Source organism: Drosophila albomicans, chromosome X, assembly GCF_009650485.2.
Source record: "Drosophila albomicans strain 15112-1751.03 chromosome X, ASM965048v2, whole genome shotgun sequence".
NCBI classification, from domain to species: domain Eukaryota; kingdom Metazoa; phylum Arthropoda; class Insecta; order Diptera; family Drosophilidae; genus Drosophila; species Drosophila albomicans.
This window is the reverse complement of record NC_047627.2, coordinates 30,841,506-30,866,699: the sequence shown is the minus strand read 5'-3', so window position 1 is coordinate 30,866,699 and position 25,194 is coordinate 30,841,506. Positions and strand designations below refer to the sequence as shown.

Genomic DNA, 25,194 nt, shown 5'->3' with positions numbered 1-25,194 from the left:
CTCTCTCTCTCTCTATCTCTCTCTCACAGTGCTCACTCAAGAGACGCGTTTGAGGATTGAACTCGATAGCGGGCTGCTGCGCTGCGTCCACTAAATCATGTTTATGGGCAACAGTTTGCGCGCTCTGCCAGCATAAGCAGCGCAGCAGCAGCAAGAGCAACAACAATACAGACAAACAGGTCTGACTGCAGACACAAAGACTATGCTTGTGTATGTGCGTGTCCATTTGTGCCTGCCTGTATGTGTGTGTGTGTGTGTCTCACTCAACAAGATCCACCCCAAAAAAGCAAGTTTACCTGGAGCCACACACATGCACACGCATACGCACACGTACTCAGGTACTCTCTGTTGCGCTCTCTCGCAACTTGTGCGCGCGCGATAATATGGAATAGAAACGACTCAGTTGGGTCTTAAGTGCCGCTCTCTCGCTCTCTCTCACCCATACACACACTCAGGAGTAACACTCGCGACCAGCTAGCTGCGCGTTTACTTGGGCTCAGTTTGAATTTTCTATTCGAAGAGTGCGCTTAGTGCCCGCTGCTGTGACGGCGTTTCAAATCTATACAGCACCCACGACCATTAAAAAGAACCACGCAACACACAAACAACAAACGCATTGTTGTTGTTTGTTGGGTTACAATTTTTTTTGCGTTTTTTTTTTTGCGTTCTGTTACATTTTGTCGAACAACCAGCAAAGCCGCAGCAGCAGCAGCAGCAGCGGCAGCGCAACAGCATCATTACACACGCATTGCACTCAAAACTACTTGTGAACCAACGTCTTGTTGTTGTTATTGTCGTTTGCTGTGAGTGGTTGAGCGAGGGACCGAGAGAGCGAGCAAGCGAGCAAGTGAGTGAGTGAGAGTGTATGTGTTTCGTTTCTCATTGTCTCGCGCCAAGTTGAGGATTGAGCAATTGCTGTTCCACGCTTATTCGTTTAGATCAGTACAAAACGAAGAGCTGCGGTAGCAGAGTTGTGCGTCGAGAGAGCCACCAGCCAGCGACCAACGAACAACCGAAGAGCGAACAATTATTGGATTGTGTGCTGCATTTGGCCACAGCTGCTCTGATGCTGTTGCTGTTGCTATAGAGCTGCATTAACAAGGCGCACACTCAAGCGTTATGTTGGACAAGTGACGTGTGATTAAAAACCCATCGTAAAGCAACAAAATACAAGACTATTAACAAAAAAAACTAAGCAACAAAAAAAAAGAAGAAAACTCCAACAACTTAATTCAACTTTAAAAACTCGACGACAAATCTTTTTGTAAAAAGCCAACGAAAATGTTTGATGTATTCGGCTCCGTTAAGGGGCTGCTGAAAATCGATCAGGTCTGCATCGATAACAATGTCTTTCGCATGCACTACAAGGCAACGGTGATCATCCTGATCGCCTTCTCGCTGCTCGTCACTTCGCGCCAATACATCGGTGATCCGATCGATTGCATTGTCGACGAAATTCCCCTCGGAGTTATGGACACATATTGCTGGATCTATTCGACATTCACCGTACCGGAGCGTCTCACTGGCATCACCGGTCGCGATGTTGTGCAACCCGGCGTGGGATCACATGTGGATGGACAGGATAAGGTCAAATATCACAAATACTATCAATGGGTGTGCTTTGTGCTCTTCTTCCAAGCCATCTTGTTCTATGTGCCGCGCTATCTGTGGAAATCGTGGGAAGGCGGCCGCTTGAAGATGCTTGTGATGGATCTCAACAGTCCGATTGTGAACGATGAGTGCAAGAATGATCGCAAAAAGATATTGGTCGATTATTTCATTGGCAATCTGAATCGTCACAATTTCTATGCATTCCGTTTCTTTGTCTGCGAAGCCCTCAATTTCGTCAACGTGATCGCTCAGATCTATTTCGTCGATTTCTTTTTGGATGGCGAATTCAGCACATACGGCAGCGATGTGCTCAAGTTTACGGAAATGGAGCCCGACGATCGTATCGATCCCATGGCTAAGGTATTTCCCAAGGTCACCAAATGTACGTTCCACAAATATGGTCCATCTGGAAGTGTGCAGAAATTCGATGGTCTCTGCGTGTTGCCGTTGAACATCGTTAACGAGAAGATCTATGTGTTCTTGTGGTTCTGGTTCATCATCCTGAGCATATTGTCGGGCATCTCGCTCGTCTATCGCATCGCTGTTGTCGTTGGACCCAAGCTCCGTCATCTCCTGTTGCGCGCCCGTTCGCGTTTGGCGGAAAGCGATGAAGTGGAAACGGTGGCGAACAAATGCAATATTGGCGATTGGTTCCTGCTCTATCAGCTGGGCAAGAATATCGATCCGTTGATCTACAAGGAGGTGATATCGGATCTATCGCGTGAAATGGGCGGCGATGGGCAGAGTGCACACAAGCAACCCTTTGATGCCTAAGCGAACATAATGTTGTGGAGTGCGAGTGGAAGCGAGATGAAACGACGACGATGACAGAGAACTGAAGAGAGCAATGACGACGGCGACGATGGCAGGAGTTAAAGAAGAAGACGAAACGAAATGGAAATGGAATGGGAATGAGAACGTCGACGAGAGTCGGACCTAGGCTCAGTGCTAGGCGACCGTAAGTTAAACTATTTCCCCCCTCCCCCAACACAACTCTCACCCACACACACACACACATCCATATACATACACTAACTACTTGTAGAGAGATCGAGAGAGAGAGAGAGAGAGAGAGTGCGCATGCAAAAGACATAATTAGCTTAAAGTTTTAGTTCATAATTGAAAGCCAACTATAAATCTAATATGCAATTAACTTTATTTTATACAAAATAACGATCTGCTTTTTTTTGTCATCAATTTATAAATACATTTATAACGCTTAGTTTGTATTATGTTTAATTATATTTTTTTTGTTTACTTTAACAACTGCAACGAACAACAAACAAAACAAACAGTAATTAATAAAAATCAAAAAAACCACACACCCACACATCGACAAACAATAAATGGAATACACATGTAAAAAAAAAGCTTTCGTACTAGAACCACGCGCTTTTCTTCCACCGTCCGCAGCAGCAGCTTAGAGAGCAAGAAGAGAGCGAGAGCGAGAGAGAGAGAGAGAGAGAGCCAAACTGCTGGTCTTACGCGCTCATTTAAGCGTAACGCAAGCAGCTCGCTTTGTTACATCTTTTTATTGTGTTTTGTGCATGCGCGTAAGCGAGACACACACACACTAGCAGCGACTGCGCCGTCGACGGCGACGCATGCGTAGCGTCTTGAGTTCAGCTTGACTATGTGTGTGTGTATGTATGCATGCATGTGTCCGTCTCGCTTGTACGTCTTCAAGCAACATTCCAGAGTTTCTTCTACTTCTTTTCTGCTCTTTTATTGTTGTTTTTGTTTTTGTAAGTGGATTGGATCTGCATGCAAACTGGTTTGACCAGCAACAACACAAATAACAACAACAACAACAACAACGAGAGCGACGGCACAAGTTCAGGGCATTTTGCGAGGGCGACTCTTTGCCAACAAGACAGAAGAAGAAGAAGAAGCGGACGTCAGATAATTAAGAGAAAATACAGAACACGATATTTTTTGAAGGCTCTGCACGAATTATTGCATAGACATTTTGGTTATTACAGGGTATTGACTTAGTTGACCATATGTAAAATGCAAAATAATAACGCAAATATATCAATGCGACTTGTCAATACCCTGTAAGATGGAGATTTACATTTTTGTTTAAGTATAACCTATAGTTTTAGGAGTTCTTAACGATTAATTAATACCCTTTCTTATTATATGTGTAAATATATGTTTAATAGCTTCTTTTAACGCATATTATTATGTAGATTGTATATTAAAAGATATGCTATGCATTCCTTGACAACTTCCATAATCTTTTATAACACTACTCTGATTGCAGAGTAGCCAAAGTCGACTATCATAAACTAGCATTTAGTTCAAAATTCCCATTTGATGTTCTTTTTTCGTTTTTTTCGTTTTTTTTTTTCATTTTTATTTCTAATCAGCAATTTCCACTTGCTCAAGTGTCTGCATGTTTACCATGTCAACGTCTTTGCCTCTGCTTCGTTCCCTTTGCTCTATGTCTTCGCCTAAGGTTTGTTTGTAGTTGTTGTTGTTGTAGTTGTTGTTGTAGTGCGTACATACAATGCCAATTAGAAGTTAGGCAACATATAGTACTTCGCCCTCTTCCGTTTGTCGTAAGTTACTTCGACGTGCCAGTTCCTTATCTTATCGAGTCTTCTCTCTCTCTCTCTCTCTGCGCTTCTCTCTTTTTATTTGAGTGAGTGAAGGCGACGTAACAACAGCCTAAAAAGCAAGTGCTGAACGTTGATAAGATGCTGATGAGTGTCTGCCTGCCACATGTGGCAACAAGTGATAAAGTGTTGTAATTAACACACATTCATTTCAGATCACTTTGCACACACACACACACACACACACACATACTTTTACACCCCAATTGCAGCTTGATGTACTTAATTCGCAATTAAAGTGAGAGGCATTGCACTTGTTCGGCCTGTTCGAACTGCAGCATACCCTGTAAAAACAATTGTGGAAATTATTAAAATATATTTGTATCTATAAGTGCAAATATATATCGATAATAAGTAAACACTGCTTATTACATATAATTTTACACTCTCTTTTACATTTCTGCTCGGGTATAATTTCCTTCTCTATATAAGCAACAATTTCTTAAACACTTTCAATGCAACTCTGCTGAAATTTTCAGAATATAAAGTCTAAAGCTTAATCTAAATAAAAGCCAACGTTTAGCTGTTTAGCATTTACTGCAGCCAAGATATTGGGTTTTAGTATAATGTTATAAACAACAATTTCTTAAACACTTTCAATGCAACTATGCTGAAATTTTTAGAATATAAAGTCTAAAGCTTAATCTAAATATAAGCCAAAGTTTAGCTATTAAGCATTTACTGCAGCCAAGATATTGGGTTTTTGTATAAAGTTATAAACAACAATTTCTTAAACACTTTCAATGCAATTCTGCTGAAACTTTCAGAATATGAAGTCTAAGGCTTAATCTAAATATAAGCCAAAGTTTAGCTGTTTAGCATTTACTGCAGCCAAAATATTGGGTTTTATATAAAGCAGAAAAATTTCAAGAAATAATCGAAAAAGGCAGAAAAGTTAGCAGAGGATTAGTGAGAAATTTATTAGCTTAGTAAATAGTAAATAGTTGTTTAGTTTATTTTTAGCTTTATAATTTTCCTATATTTGTCTCAGCAAGCCACCAAGCAACCCTTCTCTGTGCGCTTTGTTAGGGTATAGCTTAAACAACAGCGACAATTTATGTTACGCCGCAGAGAAGGGGCAACCTCTGTGGCAGTTACAGCCTCGCCACAATACACACAACATACACCCACATATTTTGTTGTTTTTTTTAAACATTCACGCGAGAACTGTGACCGCCAATTTATTGTATAGTATGTAGGTATCAATGAATGGGAATGAAAACTCAGCTACAAAACTGTCGCGAGCAGTTTGTTCTATGAATGGGAAATGACAAAAACAGCCTCCAAAGAAAACAAAAACAAAAACAAAAACTAAGCGACACGCGAAAAACGAAAATGAAATTGAAAACGTTAATGAAAAGCATTCGATTGTGTTTTCAAGTTGCTGCAAATGTATTCGCTGTATTATTTTGTTATTGTTATTGTTGTAGACACGCACATTATGTGTGTGTGTGTGTGTGTGTGAACAGAGAACAGCGAGGAAAGAGCAAAAAAGTCAGTTTATTTGCTCATTTCTATAGCATTTTTAATTGCATTAATTACTTTCAATTAGCCAAAGACAACAACAGCGCAAAATATAGCCAAGTTAATTGGCATTAATAATTGTGTCAAAGTTTAGCGCGAAAAGTCACAAGAAAGAAAGCAGCTGACGTATACGTAATATTACGCATACGTCGCCAAAATACTCGCTCTTTATATAATTTTAAGTTGCACTTACATGCTTTCACTTGCTTCCCCAAAGTGGAAGTATAAGTACAACAAAATTATTATTTTTTATGGATTTTTTAGACATTTTGCATGCCTGAAATTATTGCCAAGGTGATAAATAAACATCTTCAAATGATATACAGCTGCTGTTACAGCTCATAAATGCAGCGTTTATGGGCGTGTAACACTTTGTGATACCCGCTACCCATAGTGTAGAAGGGTATTATAACTTTGTGGTGGAGGTATTTTTGATAGGGTGGTATATTTTGTACCAATACAACCTCCTGAATATTTCAGTATTTTTTTAGTATTCTGTATATCTGGTATATTTTGTACCAAATATAGCTGGAATATTTCAGTATTTTTTTAGTATTCTGTATATTTGGTATATTTTGTACTCTTATGTTTCTTTTTAATATATTATACCAAATACAGCCTTCAGTATATTTTTAGTATTTTTTAGTATTATGGTATTTTTATATTTTTTTGTGTTATGGTATTTTTCATAATGTGGCATATTTTGTACCAATACAACCTCCTGAATATTTCAGTATGTTTTTAGTATTCTGTATATCTGGTATATTTTGTACTCTTATGTACCTTTTTAATATATTATACCAAATACAGCCTTCCGTATATTTTTAGTATTTTTTTAGTATTATGGTATTTTTGATAATGTGGTATATTTTGTACCAATACAACCTCCTGAATATTTCAGTATTTTTTTAGTATTCTGTATATCTGGTATATTTTGTACTCTTATGTACCTTTTTAATATATTAGACCAAATACAACCTTCAGTATATTTTAGTATTTTTTAGTATTATGGTTTTTTTTTTTGATAATGTGGTATATTTTGTACTAATACAACCTTCTGACTATTTTAGTATTTTTTAGTACTCTGCATATATGGTATATTTTGTACCAAATATAGCCATTGGTATATTTAAGTATTTTTTTAGTATTCTGTGCATCAGGTGTTTTTCGATCTGTATAACATATTTCAAGTGTAATACTTTAACGATATACCAAATACATTGAAGTATATTATTTCGGTATATTTTAAGAATAATATCGCACTGTTTTTCTTTTATTTCAAATGCAGTGCTCAATATAACAAATATTCCGTATATTTTTAGTATTTATGGTATATTTTAATAATAATAATACCACAATGTCTTGCTTTTATATAGAATGAGTATTCTGGGTATCTCACAGTCGAGCACACTCGTCTGTAGCTTTCTAACATGTTTTTTATTTCCTCCAACTGAGCTCAGCGAACTCAGCTTTCAGTGTCCCTAACTCATTGAAACTTGCTGCAGCTCATGCTTTATGATAGATATAGTAAATTTAAGCAAACCAGCTTGAAAGGAGATAATATATATGTATATAATTCTTTATGTTAATTACGGCAAATTTAAGTATTTGTATCTGGTAAAAGAAGCAGTTAAAAACTTAGGTGAAAATACTTTACAGCAAAGGTTTTATTTTGTTTAAATTTCCGACTACAATTTTTTAATGCTTAATGGATGTGTGTGTGGAGTGTGTCACAAAAGTTTCCGATGAACAATTCATGAATAATTAATTAAATATGCTTCATTGAAAATTGTTTTCGCATTAATTAATCTCAATCAATTATGTTTTTCTTGTTCTTTTCTTTGCAGTTGCACGTAGTCGAAATGAAATGGAATGAGAAAGAGAAGGAGATGGAAGAAGAACGAGGAGGTGGGAGATGGGAGAAGGGGGCGTGGCCTTTTGAGCTAATGACGAGCTAATTGAACACACATATCAACGAATTCCATGGTAAACGCTTCTGTTTTGAGTGTTTTGCCGCCAGATTGCAAAACACTTGAAAACATTTTCGAAATGCAACTACAACAATACTAGCCACACACACACACACATGAGCACATATATAAACACGCACAATTCACACATAAGAAACATAAAAAACAAATCCCCACCAGGCCCTGGACTGGCAGCTGTCTATATAAGAAATAAGACAATCAATTAAACAGACGCTGCTGGAATTCAAAAACAGGAACTAAGGCAAAAAACAACAATAAAAGACAACAATAAGAATTTGATAAATACTTTATGATTATTTTATTATTTTTTTTTCGTATGCAATAAAAGACAGCAAGCAATTAAAAGACAGAAGAAGAATAAGAATTTTTTGCTAATACATATTTTTTATACACATCCTGATGAAAAGATGCAACTGTAGATGCAGATACAATTGTATCTAGATACATTTATATACTATATACATACATATATTTATAATGCAAAAATGCCACATGCGATTAATATTTATGCTAAGAGTTGTGATCATTGATTAAGCAGTTTGTAAACAAATGAAATAATTACAAAACGATTTGTAACAAGAAAAAACAAAACAAGAAAAAACAAACAACAACAACAGCAACAATAATGATAACAATACAAATTTCCATATACAATACTATATTTTTTTTTTTTTGTATTTGATTTCCAATTTATATAAGCAATAATTATTTAATTGCAATTTAATTACGTTATATATATATACAAAAAAAAATGCAAAACTATTTTCGCCAGCAATTTATAGTTCATTTTAATTATACTTTTCAATTTTGTCATATTTCTTCTAGCATTTATTTGTTTAGTTCTTAGGCATTTTAGTTTAGCGCAATTTTTTTTTTTTTTGAAATAAAGACGAAAAAAGAAAACTACTTGAAATATTTTTATAATGCTAATGATAATAATAATGCAAATATATATTTGTAAATTGTAACAATGCAGAAATATGCGTATATATTTTTGTATACATAATAAATGTTTAGCTATACAAAAAAAAAAAAGAAAGCAAAATGAAAGACTCAAAAGCAATATCTATAAAAAGAAGAAAAATAATAAATAACATAATAAAAAAATACTGAGACATGAATAAATATTTATACAGATACAGAAAGAAGATATGTAAGTGTGCGCATATTTACAAGCCAGCTTGATCTAAGTATATATATATATATATATATAAATCTATATATATTTTTAATCGATTTATCGATGATTGCTAACATTTGTAAGATTTTTAAATGCATATTATTTTTTAAAAACGATTTTTGAATAAAGCAGAACAACAACAAGTACGATAAAAACCACAAAACCAAACACGAAAATCATTTCTTATCTAATCTTTCAATCTCTCTTCGTTCCCCTTTCCATAGTACTTTCCACCCTATGTTCTTTATATATCTTTTTTTAGCTTTTCCCATCGGAGTCGCGCATGCGCAAAAGCAAATACACAACAAGTGAACCCAACAACGAAATTCAGTTGAACTCTAGCATCAACAAACCATAAAGGAATGAAAGGTTTAAAACTTACACGCAATGGTCGCACTTTGAATACTCTACAAACAAAATTATAGCTGGAGGGGAAAAGTCTTAAGAAATTCTTCTAACGAATGGAATGTTAGTGGGGAAAACTTTAATGTAGGTGTGGAAAAGCATTTTCCCAATTGATTGGAGCAGTATATTTTTAATATAGTAGTATATTGATATACCAAATACACATTTCAGTATATTTTTTTTAGTATATTGGTAATTGAATATATTAATTGACATATTCTTATAGTTGAGTTCACATTACTCAATAGCTTGTCATGGTATTTTTCAATCTACTAGTATATTGATATACCAAATACACATTTCAGTATATTTTCTTAGTATATTAGTAATTGAATATAGAAATTGGCATATTCTTATAGTTGAGTTCACATTACTCAATAGCTTGTCATGCTATTTTTCAATCTACTAGTATATTGATATACCAAATACACATTTCAGTATATTTTTTTAGTATATTAGTAATTGAATATATAAATTAGCATATTCATATAGTTGAGTTCACATTGCTCAATAGTTTGTCATGGTATTTTTCAATTTAGTAGTATATTGATATACCAAATATACATTTTGGTATATTTTTTTAGTATATTAGTAATTGAATATATAAATTAGCATATTCATATAGTTGAGTTCACATAGCTCAATAGTTTGTCATGGTATTTTTCAATTTAGTAGTATATTGATATACCAAATATACATTTTGGTATATTATTTTTAAGTATATGTTTATTAAATTTAATTCACATATTCTGACATTCGCGATTTTCGTTATTCAATTGTTTGTCATGGTATAATTGCAATATTATAGTATATTTATATACCAATTATACATTTCAGTATATTTTCTTAGTATATTAGTAATTGAATATAGAAATTGGCATATTCTTATAGTTGAGTTCATATTACTCAATAGCTTGTCATGATATTTTTCAATTTAGTATTATATTGATATACTAAATATACATTTTGGTATATATATGTTTATTAAATTTAGTTCACATATTCTGGCATTCAAAATTTTCCTTATTCAATTGCTTGACATGGTATATAATTGCAATATTGTAGTATATTGATATACCAAATATACATTTCGGCATATTCTTTAGTATATTTTGATTATATTAAATTGACATATTCTAACAGTAGCATATTCTAATGTTTGGCTTTTATCTCACAGTCGAGTTCATATTTTTTCTCCAAATCCATAATGATATCGATATTCTCGATTTGTTAGAGTATTCAAACTATCCAAATAGCCATAAATTTCAAAGCAAACAACACATTCACGGAATAAACTACAAAGGTTGCTTGCGACTTGCCACTCTAAACAAATCAACAAAATTGTGTGTAGTAAAGTTTACCAGCTACAGTAAACACTGAGAAAGAGATGAATTATGGCTGTACAATTTGAGATGAGCTTGAAATAGGGAAAACATAAATTAAGTGTACAATGCTAGCGAGTTTCGACTGTAATAGGAAACACGTGAACTTTACTTGTTAACTGATTAAATTCTAAACTTAATTGAAACTGAATTGAAACTAGAGCTTTAGTTAATAACTTGAGGTTTCTAATTTATTATTTTTAAATACTAAAGATGAAAAATCTGAGTTGAACGTGAATTAATATTATAAAATAAGGATAGAGGAATTCAAATTTGAAGATTAATGGAATCAAAATTTATAATTTACGATCAAAAATTGAAGTCAACTTATTAACATTTAATTTCGTTCTTTCTTGATATTGAAGTTTGCATTTGAACTTAAATGAAGTAAATGAAAAGTGCATCGTAGCGTGAGTTTACTGTGCACTGCAGCTTCAGCAGTTGCCAGTTGCCAGTTGCAAGTGGAGCGAACAGATGCAATCGTCCGTCGTTGGCAACACGTGTCACGTGTCTTTTGGCTGACTCAATTGAAAGCGCCAAAAACACAGTGAGTCAATAACAGAGAGTGAGAGAGGGAGGGGAAGGGAAGGGAAGGGAAGGGAGGGAAGAAGAAGCCAAGCAAGAGCTTTATCTGGTTCAATCTTCAATCTGAAATCCACATCATGGTCTAGCATATCGGATTACAACTGCGACACTCGTGCCATTATTGTGACTCGCCCATTATTTGTTTACTCTGGACTTTTCTGGAGTCGTAAGGTTTTTGGTTGCCAATTCTCAGTTGAGAGTTTTCGCTTCTCGTTTGTCATTCGTCGCTGAGTTAGACTGCAAGTATGCCTTGCTTACAGCACGAACAAGCTCAAGTGCACTTACGTAATGCCATCTGAAAGTCCATGTAAACACGATCCAATATGCGAACTATGAGTGATCTCTCCGAACTACACTTGGAAATATTAATGAAGCTTTTCAATTTGAGATATTAAAAGTGGTTTAACAAAGCATTTACACTGGAAGATTAATAATGAAATAAATGAAATATGTTAAGAATAATAAAGATTTCAAGATCGTTATTAAAAATTTATTTCTTTTCATCTCAATAACTTAAGCTTAACAGTTGATATATACATTAACTTTAACAGCGGGTTATTCAAGCTAACATAACATTTACTGAGCGAGTTGACATTAATATTAACAGCAAACATAACATTAACAGTGAGTGCTTAACGGCAATGAAAAATATAAATACAATTTTAAACCAAGATGATGCTAAGATTGTGAAAAATTTGAAGAATGTTTATGTTTAAGTTTTAGCTGGCATTAACAGAGCGAGCTGAGATTAACATTAACAGCGACTTAAGAAAGCTAACATAACATTAACAGTGTGTGTTCATCAGTAATGTTAAGTAATTAAATATTTATATGACCTTAAATCAAGACGATGTTAAGATTATTAAAGATTTAAAGAACATTTCTATGAATTGATTTGTTTTAATCTTGATCGCTTAAGCTGATATTAAGAGTGAGTTATCTATAACGGACTTGTTAAAATAGTAGAAAAGTTACCATTGTGTCACGCGAACAGAGCAGATGTATGTGCAAAAAATGTTAGATTATATCTAGACACTATAACATTATATTTTTTGATAATTTGATGATAAACAAAACTTCTTTTTTCAAACAAAACTTTTTACTAGAAAAGCTAATTCTGCTTAGAAATTTCCAATTCCTTATTTTGAAAATGTTTATATTTACATAACAAAAACAGATGAGAAAATGTTGCTTTATGTAATTTTATAATTTTATTTTAAAAACAAAAATCATATAATCGAAAAATAGTCTGTCTTATATCCCATTACTTAGTGCAGATCGATCGATTACAGTTTCAATTGTCCTAAAACAGATTTCTAAACGTTGATCTGTTGACATCTGCAAAGTAAATAATGAATGCAAAACGTTGCTATAAATATCAATAATCGATAATTTGCTGGTCATATCGATCGATGATGAGCATAAATGATGGGCAATATTTCAATATTTATGGCAGTGGGCTATCAAATGCAACAATTGCTCAATTTGTGGCCACACATTTCTCACATTCCAATTGCAAATTGTAACTTGCTGTTGACCTGTAATAAAATTGTTTGCGGCGGAGGCGAAGGCGAAGGCAAGTGCGATTTTATGTCATAGGCGCGTTCCCAGTTCTGTAATCCACTTGAATTTCGCTTTTCTTTATTTATTTATTTATGTTATTTATTTATTGAGGGCACGCCTGGACAATTGTGTGTGTGTGTGCGAGTGCGTTTAATTCAATTTGATATGCTAATTTGCTTGACCAGACGTCGCAAACATCGCCTCAGCTTGTTGTTGCCTCAAGCTTCTGTTTGTGCTACCTTGCAACAAAATGAACGATATCAGGTTGACATGCCAATTGCCACACTTTCAATTGGCAGCGCGCTTTGCTTGCGTCATGTGTGTGTGCATATACACTATCTTATACACTGTTGCGTCATGCGTTATGCGACAGCTCCCCCCAAAACTAAAAGGGGAAAAGTGTGGGGTGACTGCTTCAATCATGCAATCCGTCTGGCTGTCAGTCCGTCACTTTGATGCGATAAAACTCGGTAAGTTTTAAAGCTAGAGATGTCAAATTTATAGTGCACACTCCTTTGGCATTTAAGTGCATTTCTACGATTCGCTATCGTATATTTTCTTTCATAATTTGCCAGAATTTACAGGGTATACTTTTTTGATTGATTATGCACACAACTAACTGAACCCCACTGTTAAATTTAGAGAATAGTTTTTGATTCGAATTGAATTGCAAATGAAAATTGAATGGGGTGGCATTATTGCGAACTGGGAAACTGGATAGCTTGATAGCTGATCAAATTGAGCTTGAGTTTTATAAAGAGCGTAAACATAAAAAAAAAAACAACAAACGAACAAAGACAATAAACAAAAGCTGACGACTAAAAAACCATAACAATAAATCTGACAAGTCAAACGATAAAAAAAACACAAAAGACCAGCCCAAAAAACGAGGGAAGCAAGCGAGTAAGCGTGAAAGCAGAAGAATACCCTGTAGAAAAAATGCTATAGGAAAAGAGATATTTAATTGCAGTTAGGAATAGATATAATACAAATTAAACTAAAATTAATTACAATATTAGTAAATATATAAATGTAATAAAAAGTGTTTAATATCAACTACATTTAAAATATTATTTAAAAAGTGCAAATTTAGCATACAAATCTTGATTAAAAATTATTTTAACCTAAAAAACTTATTTCAAGATTATTCTTTTTAAGATCAAAACAATCTTAAGCCAAAATTTTTTCAACCTAAGTTGTAATATTAAAATTAACTCAAACTTGTGAATTGAGTTTTCTTTTCTTTGCGATTCTTCATTATAGAACAAAAGCTACTTCAAGTCCATTATACCCAACCATTGGCGTTCAGCCTACAGAATTTTTTCGCAAAGCTTTTAAATAACTAAATTGTGTCGAAAATTAAGGGAGAGCTAGCCACGTTCATACTATATAGTATGTGCCTACTATATATATGTTATATCAGTATATAGTATCTGAGTGTTTGGGGCTATCAGAGGTTATGCAACTTGTGACCGCCGCCGCCAGAGGTCGCCACGTTGCGTTGATTCGCGTTTATGCAACACGCGTTTAGCGTTTTCTTTCTTTCTTCTCTGTGTTTTGCGCTTTGCCAATTTGTTTAGATTGAATTAAAATTACAATTTATTTACGCCATTTGGCGGCACATTTCATTTCGTGACGAATTAACCTTTTAACCACTCAAGGTCAACAGGGGAAGAGGGGGGAGAGAAAGGGAGTTCTCTTTAGCTTTTGAAATTATTATTCATTCGTTTATTTTTGGGGGCTGCTTGAAGTGTTTTTTTTTGACTTGATTTCAATCGGTGATCTTTGTTGTTGTTGTTGCTATTGTATTCTGAACTTCCCTAAAACAAGAACAGTCAACGCTTCCTTTGACGTAACGCCCTTTGTCTGTAAGTCCCGGAAGTTCTCCCGATCACTTTCTCAAGGCGAACAAAAATTTCCAATATATTCGAATATTTTTGTAAATACATTTTTCGGCAGCATTTCCTACTTAAATTATTCCATACAAATGTCAATGAGGTACTTACAATTTTTTTTCTTTACTGGTTTTATTTTTATGTATTTAATTGTATTTGTACAATTTCTTAATATTTTATAATTTTTATTCTAATTAAAGGTCAGGCAATAATAATAATAAAACGCTTAATTAATTTGTTGCTTTGGCTGGCAATCTGGTATATTTTGCATTCTATGGTATTTTTTTGAATGTAGTACTATATAAATATACCAAATACAGCTGTTGGTACATTTAGTAGTATATTTGTGGTATAATACCGCACTGTTATGCTATATTTTGTGTGTTGCATTGTATTAATAGACCAAATTCAGTATATTCATGTGGTATATTTTGAATGTAGTACTGTTTCAATATACCAAATATAGCTGTTGGTATATTTTCCAGTATATTTGTAGTACAATACCGCACTGTTATGCTATATTTTTTGTGTTGTACTTTATAAATATACCAAATATAAATGTTGGTATATTTTCCAGTATATTTGTGGTATAATACCGCACTGTTATGTCATATTTTGTGTGTTGCATTGCATTAATATACCAAATACAGCATATTAATGGGCATATTTTATTTATTACTTACTTATTATACTTTGGAATTAATTTTTGAATTATCTAAAATTAATATTTCATTTCCAATTCAATATTTATATTTCCTTATATATTTGAATTTGATATTTTTAAATTATTTATATTTTTTCCTCAGCCTTTCTCTCTCCGTATAATATTAAAATCTTCTCAGATCGTAATGATGACAATCTGAGTTTATTTGATTATAGTGATTGTCAAAGTTTACGATCTGTAAATTATAGAGTTGTAACTGCGATGCGTCCAGCTGTGTTAAATGTGAATCGTGTGAATTTTTCCATTTGTTGAATTTTGTTGTAATTCACGTTCGAGTTGTTTTTCTCCCTTTTTTTGTGTGTTTGTTGTGGCAATAAATCAATTAACCAAATGGTAATTAAATGTGCCAAGTTTTTAGCATAGTTCTAGCTGTCTTTTCCCCGTTCCATGTTGACATCTTGATATTTGCATTTACTTATCATATTTGGCGATTTGGCGACGACAAATTATCATTATCATTATCGTGTCGCACATCTAAGCCTAACACTTATATATCAATCTATTTTAAACATATTGATTAGCATAGCTCTCTTCCTCTTTCACTCTCTTTTCCTCTCTCTCTCTTTTTTTCGCCTCGATTTTTGGTTTTGTTTTGTTCAATTTGTTAATTGTTTATCATCGTTGACTTTGTATGCAAAATCCACATTTTTCAATTACTTCTTTTCGTTTTTTTTTGTTTTTCGTTTATTCACAAGTGCGTGAGTGTGAATCACAGCGTGTGTGAGTGTGCGTGTTTGTGTGTGTGTGTGGGAGCGTGTGAATCTTTGAGCCTTTTTTGTTTATGCCACATTTGACATGTTTGTTGTTCCGATTGCGTTTAATGAGCTCACAATAAAGCGAACCCTTGCTCCAGCTTCCTCTGATTCACGTTCCTCTCTCTCTCTCTCTCTTTCTCTCACATACAGTCCTACCTCTCCCTCTTCCCCCTTTAAGTCCCGCCTCTTCCCTTTTGTTAAACAATAACTTTTACCCTTCCAAACAATGTTTCGATTTGCGCTCATTTCCCAACTGTTTCAAGCTGTGCTATATACGATCTGCATAGCTTTATATAACTTCCACTTTTCACCTATTCATAGCTGTTCTACTTTGGGCATTTGCTATTGTTTTGATCTCTTGTAAAATTGAGAATTTTGCTACGTTTGTTGTCTTTATTTTGCGGAAGTTTCAATCGTTTTTAATAAGTGCAGCAGCGACAAATACTAAAATATGCCAGCAACATACCCTGGGTAGGTAAATGAAAAAATACAATAAGAATTTAAGAATTTATTAGACCCTTTACGAGTTTTTTAATTCATTTTATTTTCATTGGGCAATTTCAATAAAATTTGGAAATTTTTTTTATTGTAATCCTTTGCGCTGAAATTTATTAAAAAAAAATTAAATTGCATATTAAGTCATACGCTTTAAAAATGTTGTCTACATATAAACATTAGAAGAAAGAAAAGAAACAAGTAAAAAAGATATAGTGAGCCATTTTTCTTAAAATATACCGAATTAATATGCCAAAAATTCTTAAACATACCAAATTTAATAAAAATGCGGCATTATTCTAAAAATATATCAAATTAATATACTAAACACACTCAAATATACCAAATATATGTCAAAAATACTCAATTATACCGAAAGCTATTCCCGCTATTGTCCGCTGTCAATAAACGTAGTACAGTGAAATATTTTTCTTAAAATATATCGAATTAATATACTAAAAATACTCAAATATACAAAATACACAAATATGCCAAAGGCTATATTTGGTATATCGACATTTAAATAGTGATGCTATTTTAAAATTCACAGCTCTGTGGGAAACTTTTAAGATTGATTGAATGAAGACTATAAGATGCGAGTACTTATTTATTATGTATAGTAGTAGTTTATACTTATCTATAAGCATACATTATTTTAAAATTAAATTTAAATAGTTTAGTTTTTAGTTTTTTATATCAATAATTAAGCGGAAAAATTTATTGTTCTATGTTCTATGTTTATATATCACTACAGGGCATATCTATATTATTATTTATATTTATATATATTCTATATTCATTTCAAATTATGGATATACGAAGTTTAGGAGTTTATATATCTTATTTAATACTAAAAACAATACTAAAATTGTGATTATTGTGATTGAATTCTTTTCTGCCATTCTCTTCGTCATAGAATTTACTCATTATCTTTAGATAGATAGATTGTGAATAAATAAAGAACATAAAAGAAAAAAATTGTGATTGAATTCAAACTCAGCTGTCATAACCAGCTCACACATTTCCAGGGTATATATATATATTTTTTTTTTTAATATTTATATTTATATTGTATATAATATATATCATTATTTATTTCAAATTATGATACATGATTTATGCATATACATTACTAAAATTATTATTGTGATTGAATTCAATTCTCAGTCTATAATTTAACATTACTAAAATTGTGATTACTGTGATTGAATTCAATTCTCTGTCTGTCATAGCCAGCTCGCACATTTCCAGGGTATAAGTGGGCAGTCAGCTAAACAGAGGCGTCAACGTCTGCCGTTGCAATTTAGCGTGTGGATCTCAAATGCCCCGTCTGCCATCTGTCCATCTGTCGTGTGTCTCTTTGTCCGTCCATTTGCCCTCCTCTACTATATGTTATTTGAGGCCAATCAGCGTTTCTAATTAGCCGGCCAGACGCTTATTAGACTTTGGATTTTGGCCAGCAGCTTCAGGTTTCAGTTTCAGCGTTCAAACTTGCAGCTTAGTGCACATTTTTTTTCGTTTCTTTTGTTGCTTGCATCTTGTTTCAACAACGCAAACAACAATTTTGCAGTTCAAACATTTGCACAGTGTCAGCGAACAAGTTGCATAAATTATTAATAATATTGAACAGAAAATTGCAATTGCAATTGCAATTGCACGATTCATTGGACAAACAACAGAAACTACAGCAAATGATGTGGGAAAACCACAGAGAGCAGAGAGTGAGGGAAAAGCAAAGCAAATACAAACGTTGCCTGCTAATGACAAATGCATGTTGCCTGTTGATTTCGCTGTTGATTTTTCAAATATGCCCTAACAAGCCGAGACTCTCAGCGAACATATCAAAGATAAGAGCACGATTGCAGATGGCATGAAGGTGTCGCAAGAGAAGGCTGGAGAAGGGAAGCAAGGGGAGTGGAAGGGGAGGCAAGGTGGTGGAACTTGTTGGAGTGCACTCCAGGGGCGTCTGACCCTGACAATCCATTCAATAGTTGCCACACAAGACTTCAATGAAACTTTGCTTAGAGTTCGGAAAATACGCAACTTGATTTGAAAGTAAATTTATGTTCTATGAAGAAGTTGATATTTAAGAACAAGTGTGCTCGACTGTGAGATACCTGCTACCTATTTTGATTAAAAGCAAGAAGTGCGTTATTATTATTAAAATACTAAACATATACATAAGGCTATATTTGGTATACTGATAAAGTACTACATTAAAAATGATTATACCACAAAAATACTGAAATATATCAATATATGTGGTATACTAATGTGTCCCATGTTATTCAAGTGTCAAACAGTATTACAATTAAAAATATACCAAATTAATATACCACAAAATACTAAAAATATGTCTGGGTCTATAGTTGGTATATTGATATTGTACTACATTCGAAATATACTATAGAGTACATATATGTAAGGCTATATTTGGTATATTTAAAGTACTACATTAAAAATATACCAAATTAATGTACCACAAAAAATACTAAAATGTACCAACGGGTGCATTTAATATATTTTTAAAATGCTATGCTCGAAATATACCGAATTAATATACCACAAAATACTAAAATATACCAAGTGGTGTATTTAGTATATTTTTAAAATGGTACGTTCGAAATATACCAAATTAATATACCACAAAATACTAAAAATATGCCATAATCCATAGTTGGTATATTGATAAAGTACTACATTAAAAATATACCAAATGAATATACCACAAAAATACTGAAATATATCAATATATTTGGTATACTAATGTGTCCCATGTTGTTCAATTGTCAAACAGTATTACAATTAAAAATATACCAAATTAATATACCACAAAAAATACTAAAATATGCCAACTGGTGTATTTAGTATATTTTTAAAATATTACGTTCGAAATATACCAAATGAATATACCACAAAATACTAAAAATATACCCTTATCTATAGTTGGTATATTGATATTGTACTACATTCGAAATATACCAAATGAATATACCACAAAAATACTGAAATATATCAATATAGTTGGTATACTAATGTTTCCCATGTTGTTTAAGTGTCAAACAGTATTACATTTAAAAATTAGTATACCGCAAAAAATACTCAAATATACTAACTGGTATATTTAGTATATTTTTAAAATGCTACGTTCGAAATATACCAAATTAATATACCACAAAATACTAAAAATATACCCTTATCTATAGTTGGTATATTGATAAAGTACTACATTAAAAATATACCAAATGAATATACCACAAAAATACTGAAATATATCAATATAGTTGGTATACTAATGTTTCCCATGTTGTTTAAGTGTCAAACAGTATTATATATTATAGTATTAAATTATTATAGTATTAAATATACCAAATTAATATACCGCAAAAATACTAAAATATACCAACTGGTGTATTTAGTATATTTTTAAAAATGCTACGTTCGAAATATACCGAATTGATATACCACAAAAATACTGAAATATATCGAAATCACTTTTCTCTCGACGCTTCAAACAAGCAACACATCCTACAAACGAGTCAAATAATAAACAGCAAATAACGTAAAAATTGTGATTTTAATATATTGTAGTAAAAATATAGTAAAGTAATTTAGTAAAGTAAAACATACAAAAACTTCAAAAATGTCGCAATTTAACTTTGTGAGTGACCTGCAAAATGCCCTATTGATGGACGGGGACACGCGTGGTCCTGCGCCCCGCTGGAAGAAGAAGCTGGAGGCGTCCATGAATGGAAGTGCAAACACCACACGTTCTGTGCTCTCCGTCTCCTATAACACTAGTTTCTCCGGCGTCCAGGCGTCGACAAAGACGCCCGGCAAGAACTCTGAAGCCAAAGCAAAAAGATCCATGACAACGCCATTCAAGACACCTGGAGGCGGCGATCGTTTCATTCCAAATCGAGCGGCAACCAACTTTGAGCTCGCGCACTATCTGGTGAAAATGGATGAAAAGTCAGACGAGGAGAACAACAACGATAACAATGTACAGGCATCGGCGGCCAAGAGTGATCACCAGAAGCTTATTACAGAAGCAGCGCAAGTGAGTGGAGACAACGCCAAGAGTGGACGCATTTTGTGCTATCAGAAGAAAGCACCTGCTGCGCCTGAATCGCACACAAATCCTCTAAAGGTTGTCTATTCTCTGAAGACGCCCATATCGACCAAGAGCGGATCACGTTACATTCCAACCACCTCGGAGCGCATACTTGATGCTCCAGATTTTATCAACGACTACTATCTCAATCTGATGGACTGGAGCGGCGATAATATTGTGGCCGTCGCTTTGGGTAATTGTGTATATCTGTGGAATGCTGCCACTGGAAATATTGAGCAGCTCAACGAGTACGAGGAGGGCGACTACGCATGCGCGCTCTCCTGGGTCCAGGAAGGTCAAATACTGGCTATTGGCCACAGCACTGGTGCCGTCGAGTTGTGGGACTGCTCCAAAGTAAAGCGTCTGCGTGTGATGGACGGTCATGGTGGTCGAGTTGGCTCCTTAGCATGGAACTCGTATCTAGTGTCGTCGGGCAGCCGTGACGGCACCATTATCCATCATGATGTGCGCTCACGAGAGCACAAACTATCTTCATTGAATGGCCATGCCCGGGAAGTGTGCGGGCTCAAGTGGTCCACCGACTTCAAGTATTTGGCCAGTGGTGGCAACGATAATCTGGTTAATGTCTGGCCGCTGGGCAGCAGTGGAGTGGGCACTGCACAGGAGCCACTCCATAAATTCACGGAGCATCAGGCGGCTGTGCGCGCTTTAGCCTGGTGTCCTTGGCAAACGAATACTCTGGCTTCGGGAGGTGGCACTGCGGATCGTTGCATTAAGTTTTGGAATGTGCACAATGGTTCGCTTATTAAGTCTGTCGACTCCAAATCGCAAGTGTGCTCGCTGCTCTTCTCGCCCCACTACAAGGAGCTGATCTCGGCACACGGGTTTGCCAACAATCAACTGACTATCTGGAAGTATCCAACGATGGTGAAGCAGGCGGATCTAACCGGACACACGTCGCGTGTGCTCCAAATGGCCATGTCCCCGGATGGCAGCACAGTGATTAGTGCTGGCGCGGATGAAACGCTGCGTCTATGGAATTGCTTTGCACCCGATCCAATGGCGGCCAAGAAGGTGGCCAGTGTGAACAGCAATGTCAAGAAGAGCGTTTTCCATCAGAGTCTGCGTTAGGACTACTTTAATCTCATCATCTAATATTTAACTAGCTAAAAATTAATGTACTAGGAATTTTAAGACACCAATTGATGTTTGATGCATTTTGATTTATCTTATATTTGTTAATTTAAGAATGTGCATTTCTATTATGTGTATTTCATTACGTTTTTATTTATGTGACGCATACTTTTGTATTGTAATAAACCTTATGTATTTCATATTTGGTGTACTAATGTTTCCTATGTTGTTTAAGTGTCAAACAGTATTACAATTAAAAATATACCAAATTAATATACCGCAAAAAATACTAAAAGATACCGACTGGTGTATTTAGTATATTTTTAAAAATGCTACGTTCGAAATATACCAAATTAATATACCACAAAAATACTGAAAATATGTCATTATCTATTGTTGGTATATTGATATTGTACTACATTCGAAATATACTATAGAGTACATATACATAAGCCTATATTTGGTATACTGCTAAAGTACTACATTAAAAATGATTATACCAGAAAAATACTGAAATATATAAATATATTTGGTATACTAATGTTTCCCATGTTGTTTAAGTGTCAAACAGTATTACAATTAAAAATATACCAAATTAATATACCGCAAAAAATACTAAAATATACCGGTTGGTATATTTAGTATATATTTCAAAAATGCTACGTTCGAAATATACCAAATTAATATACCACAAAATACTATAATATGCCATTATTACAATTAAAACTATACCAAATTAATATACCACAAAAAATACTAAAATATACCGACTGGTATATTTAGTATATTTTTTAAAATGCTACGTTCGAAATATACCGAATTGATATACCACAAAAATACTAAAAATATGTCATGGTATATAGTTGGTATATTGATATTGTACTACATTCAAAATATACCATGGAGTACATAATATAACAGATTGAATAAATATGCATCTTTAATTGAAGTTAGGAATGATTTTGGGAATTATTTTTCGGCTTAAAAATAAATGCAAAAATGAACAAATTCGTATGAAAAACAAAAACGAAAAACTGAAGGATTTAATATAATATTATTTATTATTTAAACTCTAAATCTTATCTCTAAATATAGTGCAACTTCAGAGCTATAAGAATAACATTTAATTTATTTTTTCTAATTATTTTAGTTTATGTTTTTTTGTAGCTGTAACTTTTTTACTTGATTTGTTTTTTTTTCGCAGTTTTTATAGAAAGAATTCAAAAATTTAAATTCTTAATTATACGTTCAATAATACATTGTTTTTTTTTTATTTTTCTAGTATTATTATATTCAAAGCATTATACATTAATTTTACTAAAAGTAGAATTTATTTAGATGAAGCTCGCTCAAGAGTATTGCAAGTATCTGAAATGCTTAAAATGCTTTTGACTATTTGATTTCAAACAAATGTGCAACTTGTGTGGTGTTGTGTAAAAAGGGCGTGGCAAAGTGTGCCTTTGGTTGGAAATCACTTAGCACTCCACAAAGAGTCTGAAGTTTGCTGAGCACATTATGAAACTGGAGCGTAGCCAAGCGGAATTCCATTGGGAGCTTAACTCTGAGGTGGAGACACGTTAATTGGCAAACTAATCAAGTTGCACCTGCTGCACTTGTTGCACAGCGTTTCTGTTGTGTTGCAAGTGTGGCTCATCAAACACACAGAGCACAGTGCCTGCAAACAGTCTGTGTACAAGTCGTTCAGCAAACATTTCATTAGTTTACTATGTTATACACTTATTTACTCAGTTTTTAATCAGGCACGATGCTCTTGATTTGCGCAAAGTGTTGCGCTGCTCTGGTAAATAATTCATTTGCATTTGTTGATCATTGAAATCTATGAGATTTCTTACGACTTATCAGCTGAACGTGAAACGCGATTCAGGGTTATAATAGAACAATTTCAAAATACAATTTTGTTTGACATTCTTTCAGACAATCATTTGAAATTTTACAAACTATGGTTAATAATTCAAATGTATAAGTTTAGCTATCTTCGGAATTAACATTTAAGAATGAAAATTTTGTATAATAATATAATGTAAATATAAAATATTTGAAAAACAAGTAAGAAAGCTACAGTCGAGTGTACTCGACTGTGAGATACCCGCTACCCATTTTGAATAAAAGAAATATATTTTGCGGTATTTTTCTCAAATTATACCGAATATACTACAATATACTAAAAATATACCAAATGGTATATGTGGTAGTACCGCATTCAAAGTATACCAAAGGCGGCACAATATACCAGATTGTCAGCCAAAGCAACTCAGACCCCTAGTAAGTAGGAGTTTTTGCCCATACAAAAGTATTTCTTTAATGACTTCCACAATTTTTATCTGATCGCAACCAAATTTTCAGGAATCATATCTACTATAGTTATTACTGTATATACCAAAATTCGTAACAATAGCTTTAAAATTACGCTTGTTATTCGAACTTTTTAATTTGCAGGGGCGGAAGGGGGCGTGGCAAAAATTTTAAACAAACTTGATCTGCGTGCAAATATAACAAATGCTGTCGAAAAAAATTATAGCTCTATCTCTTATAGTCTCTGAGATCCAGTGTTTAATACGGACGGACGGACAGACACACAGAAGGACATGGCTATATCGTCTCGGCTGTTGACGCTGATCAAGAATATATACTTTATAGGGTCGGAGATGCCTCCTTCTACCTGTTACATACATTTCCTGCCGGCACAAAGTTATAATACCCTATAAATATTTGAAAAATAAATGAACAGATTTTTGTGTAAACTTGGATTTTTGTAAGAACTTAAACTTTTTGGTATATATCATATATACGATATCATATTTAGTTATGCTCTGAAGTAGTTTATCATTATTCCATGCATTTGCATCTGTAAACTAAAATTACTATGTAATAAAAGAAACAGCAATGAGCGTGAAGAAGATATATAGAAGATATATCTCAATCTTAACAACCTTATATATTTTAACAAATTGCCAGAGTTGAAATGATTTGCAAATGATTTAAGACGCAGCTCTTAACTCAATTTCAACTTGCTGCTTGTTGCTTGCTAAAAATAAGGTGCAGAAAAAACAAATGATGACAAAAAAGTGGAAGGCAAAGGTGTTGAACTGGTTCAGAATTGGGTTAGGTGCAGTTAGGGCAACAGTGAGAGGAGTAGAGAAAGAGAGAGCAAGACAGAGAGAGAGTGAGAGAGAAGCGGCGCCTTGTTTGCTGCGAGTTGCCAGAACAATCCTTTGACTGTACTCAAAGTGAAG

General features: G+C 33.8%; 2 protein-coding genes across 2 annotated transcripts; both read left to right on the top strand.

The window, feature by feature from the left end:
- Window positions 1-517: 517 nt before the first annotated feature.
- LOC127565102 (innexin inx2) lies at window positions 518-8,786 on the top strand. Its single transcript, XM_052002223.1, has 2 exons — window positions 518-2,569; window positions 7,604-8,786. Exon 1 carries the CDS (start codon window positions 1,282-1,284, stop codon window positions 2,383-2,385), a length of 1,104 nt encoding a protein of 367 aa, XP_051858183.1. The 5' UTR covers window positions 518-1,281; the 3' UTR covers window positions 2,386-2,569; window positions 7,604-8,786.
- Window positions 8,787-20,283: 11,497 nt separating this feature from the next.
- Window positions 20,284-22,112, top strand: LOC117577884 (cell division cycle protein 20 homolog). Its single transcript, XM_034262861.2, has one exon. The coding sequence runs from the start codon at window positions 20,375-20,377 to the stop codon at window positions 21,935-21,937; it is 1,563 nt and encodes a 520-aa protein (XP_034118752.1). The 5' UTR covers window positions 20,284-20,374; the 3' UTR covers window positions 21,938-22,112.
- The last annotated feature ends 3,082 nt before the right edge of the window (window positions 22,113-25,194 follow it).